This window comes from Eulemur rufifrons, chromosome 21 (genome assembly GCF_041146395.1).
Source record: "Eulemur rufifrons isolate Redbay chromosome 21, OSU_ERuf_1, whole genome shotgun sequence".
In the NCBI taxonomy this organism is placed as follows: domain Eukaryota; kingdom Metazoa; phylum Chordata; class Mammalia; order Primates; family Lemuridae; genus Eulemur; species Eulemur rufifrons.
Genome location: NC_091003.1, coordinates 24,678,975 through 24,685,165, shown reverse-complemented (window position 1 = coordinate 24,685,165; position 6,191 = coordinate 24,678,975). Strand labels below are relative to the sequence as shown.

Here is a 6,191-nt window from a genome sequence, read left to right as displayed (position 1 = left end):
CGGCTAATGTTTTTATTTTTTGGAGAAATGGGTACTCGCTGTGTTGCCCAGTCTGGTCTCAAACTCCTTGCCTCAAGTGATCCTCCCAAAGCACTGGGATTCCCACTGCCTGTGTGAGCTCACTTTCCTGAATGTCTTCAGCCCTTAGAGTCCAGACACCATGATGTGGCACTTAATTGTGTCTGTCTGTCTGTCTGCCTGCCTTGCAGTTGTTTCTGGTGAATGAAACTGGTCTCATTTGGGATCATCTCGAGGGCAAGACTGTGTCCCACCCTTACTCAGTTGTTCCCACCATAGATTCTGGCGCAGGAAGGGGGCACGTAAGTAAGAGCCGCTTGATTTGCTGAGCGACTTAACAACATTCCTTGTTTTCTTTTCAGATTGTGAGAACAGTAAATACAGTCCAAAGAGGAACATTTTTGAAGAAATACAGTCATTGGGGCAATACGAGATTGACAATGGAGGTTCCTCCAGCAGCCAAGTTTGGCGAGACCTTTGTGTTTGAGGACAGGTTGGAGATGCAGCAAGAGCTTTTCCCTGGGGCGGACCTGGCGGACCCTTTTCTTCAGGAGAGAGGTTTGGAGCAGATGACTGTTATCTACAAAGAGATCCCTCTTGGGGGGCAAGACGAGGACCGCGATGATTATGAGGGGAATTTCAGTCTGTGCTCAAGCCCTGTTGAGCATCAGAGTGGCCCCCCAGGAACCAGAGCCCAGGACGATGAGCTGTTTAGCCAAACCTTCCTCCAGAAATCCGACCTCAGTGTGTGTCAGATAATCCACGGGGCAGGGGAGTCCAGTCCACGCGATCGTGCGGAAGCAGCAGACAGGGGAGACTCAGGGCCTACCGCGCCCCACCGGTCGCCGCCAGCCAAGCCCTACGCGTGCCGCGAGTGCGGGAAGGCCTTCAGCCAGAGCTCGCACCTCCTCCGGCACCTGGTCATCCACACCGGGGAGAAGCCCTACGAGTGCTGCGAGTGCGGGAAGGCCTTCAGCCAGAGCTCGCACCTCCTCAGACACCAGATCATCCACACCGGGGAGAAGCCGTACGAGTGCCGGGAGTGCGGGAAGGCCTTCCGCCAGAGCTCGGCGCTCACGCAGCACCAGAAGATCCACACGGGGAAAAGGCCCTACGAGTGCCGGGAGTGCGGGAAAGATTTCAGCCGGAGCTCCAGCCTCAGGAAACACGAGAGGATTCACACGGGAGAGAGACCGTATCAGTGTAAGGAATGCGGGAAAGCCTTCAACCAGAGCTCAGGCCTGAGCCAGCACCGCAAAATCCACACCCTCAAGAAACCTCACGAGTGCGATCTCTGCGGGAAAGCCTTCTGCCACCGGTCGCACCTCATCCGGCACCAGCGCATCCACACCGGGAAGAAGCCTTACAAATGCGACGAGTGCGGGAAGGCCTTCAGCCAGAGCTCCAACCTCATCGAGCACCGGAAGACCCACACGGGCGAGAAGCCCTATAAGTGCCACAAGTGCGGCAAGGCCTTCAGCCAGAGCTCCTCGCTCATCGAGCACCAGCGCATCCACACGGGCGAGAAGCCCTACGAGTGCTGTCAGTGCGGCAAGGCCTTCTGCCACAGCTCGGCGCTGATCCAGCACCAAAGAATCCACACCGGCAAGAAGCCCTACACCTGCGAGTGCGGCAAAGCCTTCCGGCACAGGTCGGCGCTCATCGAGCACTACAAGACCCACACCAGAGAGAAGCCCTACGTGTGCAACCTGTGCGGCAAGTCCTTCAGGGGCAGCTCGCACCTGATCCGGCATCAGAAAATCCACGCTGGGGACAAGCTGTAGAACAAGGAGCCTGCACCGCAGCCTGGAAGCCTGTGCCGGCTGGAGCCCATGCCTGCGTCGCTTGTTTGCTGAGACCCCAGCTACCTCCCTGATAACCGTGCCCAGTGGAGCCCCTCTGACCCAAGTGCTCCTGAGTGTCCCACTAGCAGGAAGGCCCCCGGGTGGCACCAGCCCACAGGCTTTCCCGCATGGGAGGGAGGGCAGGGCGACGGGCAGCCGGCCGGGACAGAGAGCTGCCCTTCAGTCCTCGTTCTCCCGCTTGACTCCCCAGCCGACGAGACTTCATTCTGCCCTCTCTGCGCTTTTCCCAGAATGCAGAGGAAGAACAAACGCCAAGATGGAGAAAGCTGAGTTAAACCCAGGACGATGTCAGGTTAACTCTCGAAATCAGGCTGCTGTCTGGCACTTTCAGAAGACAGAAACCGAGTTCATGGTCCACAGCAGCAGAAGAAACATGAATTCCAAAATAGACACGTCAGTGGCAAAATGGAAATTTCTGCCTGGGCTGGGCCTGGGTGGAGACAACCTAGCAGGTCAACAGAGCAAGGAGGGTCTGCAGGGATGGCCCCTGGGGTTGGGGGCGAGGGGGTGAGCCCCTGGGTGTGGTCTCTGAGCCCTCTCCTTAGCACGAGGACGGTCTCTGTCAGATGACTCTGTCACAGGAGGCCAGAGGTGTGGTCCTGTTGGCCAGAGTACGTCTGACTCAGCCTGGGCACTGGGCATTACTGCCTTCCAGGGATAACCCGTCCCTGAGCCCCAGTGCCCCCAAGACCACAGTGTGCCTTGGACGTCAGCAGGGCCTGTGTCTGGCCTGGTCTGGCAGTGACGCAGCCTCACCGCCCACGTTGGGGTGGTTTGGTGGAGGAGGCCGTGGTCCAATCACAAGGTCTGGGCTCAAGTCCCAGTTCCACCCCCTCCTACCTGCGTGACCTTGAGCAAGTCCCGTGACCCCCCCAGGCTCCATTTCCCTGCCTGTGAGGTGGGGGTGCTAGGACCTGGCCATATACCTCTGAGGTTGGAGTGAGGCTCCCACTCAGAACGAGGTCACGTGAGAAAGAGTCACAGGTGGCAGCTAAGGATGGAAACCCAGAATCACCCCTGCCCCGCCCGGCCTGGGCTTGCACACACCCGGACTCTTTCTCCCAGATGCCACCCGAGCCTCCCGCCTCAGCAGTGTCACTCTGCACTCCCTGCACCCTCTCTGTCCTCCCTCCGTGCCGGCTGGAGCTCACCTGGGGGCTGTGTCAGCCGGACCATTGCCTGCGCCCCCTTCCCCGGCCAATTCAGTCAGCTCCCCCCGAGGTGGAGCCCAACAGTGGTGTGTTTTAGACCCCCAGGTGATTATAACTTCATAGCGTGCCGCCGGGCTGTGCGCCTCGTGCTGCGCTTTCCTGAAGCGCCCAACAGCTTCCGATGCCCACCCTGCTGGCTTTGGCTAAGCAGAGCTTGAAGACCATTTTGTCTCAGTCCCCCTGTCCCCGGAGCCTCAGAAGTGGGCTAAGGCGGTGATGGTCAGCTGTCCTGGCTGATTGGTAAGTGTTTGACCCAGGCCACAGCGATCTCTTCAGTGCTGGCTCCCCTGCCACCTCGGGCTCCTCAGAGTTAGTGGAGAAAGAGGCAGTCTGAGATATTTCGAATTTTTCCAAAAGTTATGGCTGGAATCACATGAACGCATCATGGTAGTGCTAGTTATTACAGCTGATCAGAAGCTCAACGTGGCGGCCATGTATAGTTTTGATGAATAAACGTGGGAAAGCAGTAATTGTTGCTTAGTGGGGCTTGGTGGGCCAGAGATCTCAAAATGCTGGGCCGGAGAGATCCCGGTGGGAGTCCCGGCCACTCCTGTGTCCAGCGCCTGTCTTTGCCACCTGTGTGTGTGAAACACTTAACCAGCAGTCCAGGGTCCCCCGGAACCCACCACGTGACCAGGGAACCCACTGGGTGGTGCCCTCAGCATTGTTTGCAGCTGGCCTGGCATTTGTCAGGAGTGAAGAGAATGCCAAGACGCAGCTGGGACAGCAGGTGGCACCAGTCAGGGGCCCCTGAAGGATCTACCTCCTCTTCACCCCTCCTCCCACGTCCCCGCCATTATCACCAGGGGTCTGTTACCTGCCTTTGGTCTCGCTGCCGTCCCTCCTGCACATCCCAGCCAGACTGACTTTTAAAGCATCACTTTGCACAGGTCACCGCTCTCCTTAAAAACCAAACGTCAGGAGTTTTTCTGCACATAAACCCTCATTTCAGCCAACCTGGGTGACCCCCTGTGATTAAGCCACAAGGAGTTGAGGCCACCCCTGCTGGATGTCCTCCGCATTCACTCCCAGCCTCTCATAATCCCCTTTATGCTGTTCTCACGTTTCAGAGTGTGCACTTTCTCCTCTTCCTCCCTCCCTCTCCTCTTCTTTGTGTGTAACATGGAGATTAAGACCCCCTCCCCCAGGGTTAACAGATTCTCACATAAACGTGGTAAGACCAGGTACTTCTCCTTTTTTGGAAGTATGGGCAAAGCCTAGTTCCTTCTGTTCAAATTCTTTCACTGTTTTATTATGTACTTTTTTTTGAGACAAGGTCTCACTCTGTTGCCCAGGCTGGAGTGCAGTGGCATGATCATAACTCACTGCAGCCTCGAAGCCCTGGGCTCAAACGATCCTCCTGCCTCAGCCTCCCAAGTGGCTGGGACTACACGTGTGCACCACCATGACTGGCTAATTTTTGAATTCTTTTTTTGTAGAGACAGGATGTTACTGTTTTGCCCAGGCTGGTTTTGAACCCCTGGCCCTCAAGTGATCCTCCCACCTCTGCCTCCCAAAGTTGTTACATATTTTTAAAAATTCCCTCATTCTGTTTAGATTCTCAAACAGTGTAGAGTTATGAGAGATCATCCCTGGTAATATTTTAATCAGTCATCCCTTTTTTTTTTTTTCTTTAAGACGGAGTCTCACTCTGTTGCCCGGGCTAGAGTGCTGTGGCATCAGCCTAGCTCACAGCAACCTCCAACTGCTGGGCTCAAGCAATCCTCCCGCCTCGGCCTCCCAGAGTGCTAGGATTACAGGCATGAGCCACCTCGCCCGGCCTAATCAGTCATCTTTTAATTGCATTGTTTGTTTTTGTTGTCTTACATTTCTTCCCTTCTGATGGCAGTGGTTTACTTAGATACTGTTGAGTGTTATAAAACTCCAACTCTTGATTTTGTTTACTAATCTATTATTTTGCCAAAGTATATGTATTCTCTGTTCTTTTTTTTTTTTCTGGCTTAAGACTTTATAATTCTAAGATTATTTGGATATAGTTAATCATATTTTTAATATTTCTAGTAAATGTAGATACTTTGTGTTTCTTTCCTCAAGAGACAGCTTTGTCTACACTCCATAAGTTTTGACATGTGGTATTTTTTGTTATAGTGTTAGGAATTTCCTTTTGGCCCAAGTGTTATTGTTTTAAATGTTTCTAAGTGATGAGTACTTAGGTCATTGCTGCTTATTTCTTATTGTACTGTGGTGTCAACATTTCCAAGTGTCTATAGAATTTCTCTGGGCCTGAATATATTATCAATTTTTATAAAGTGTGTACTCTCAAAAAATGTGTTTTTATTCCACCAGTTCTATTTAACTCAAGTTTCTTTGATTATTTTATTCAAATCTATACTTTGTCTAACTTTTGTCTACTTGACAGTTCTTAGCCCAGGGTCTATGTTCTGTGAGTCCGAGTATGCAGGGGTTTTAGGGGTTTGGACCCCCAGGGCTCAAACCAAGCTGTGTGGATCTGTGCATGAATGAATTGTTCTGGGAGGGGGTCTGTCGCATTCATCATATTTTGAAAGGGCTTATCTTCAAAATGATCCCAACACAGTTAAGAAAACTCATTTACCTGATGTAATCATAGTCTGGTTTTGTTTTTTTCGTTTATGTATTTCTATTTCACTTATAATTTCTATTTCTGTTTTATAGATGTTGTTGCAGTGTTAGTCATGCAGTTTTCACAAATCCTTTTTGAGAAATAGGGCATAAATTATCTATAAATAAGTATCATGTTGTTTGGGGTATATATATTTAACAGTGATATATTGAAAAACCGTGCCTTTTAGTACCCTCTTTGCCTCTTAATTCTTCCAGCTTAAACTTCTCTTTTCCAAATATCATGATTGAAGCCCCTTACTTTTCTTGAATTTGCATTTGCATGATAGAGTTTAGCTCAGCAAAAATTTTTTTAAATTTGTGTATATATTTTGTTATATATCTGTAACTTATAAACAGCAAATTGTTGGATTTTGTTTTCTGACTCTTTCTGTAATTCCTTTTCTTGTTATGTAAGAAGCTCTCCTATCATTAATGTTATTGTTGAGCAAGGCATAATATATTTTCATCTTAATATTTTAATATATTTTAACTC

General features: G+C 51.0%; 1 protein-coding gene across 1 annotated transcript; it reads left to right on the top strand.

Moving 5' to 3' along the window:
* The first annotated feature begins 458 nt into the window (after nt 1-458).
* ZNF70 (zinc finger protein 70) lies at nt 459-2,383 on the top strand. The gene has a single exon (XM_069497319.1). The coding sequence runs from the start codon at nt 459-461 to the stop codon at nt 1,800-1,802; it is 1,344 nt and encodes a 447-aa protein (XP_069353420.1). The 3' UTR covers nt 1,803-2,383.
* The last annotated feature ends 3,808 nt before the right edge of the window (nt 2,384-6,191 follow it).

What these genes read in the sequence shown, in the direction of transcription:
- ZNF70 (XM_069497319.1), top strand. Translation starts at nt 459, where the DNA reads ATGGAGGTTCCTCCAGCAGCCAAGTTTGGCGAGACCTTTGTGTTTGAG.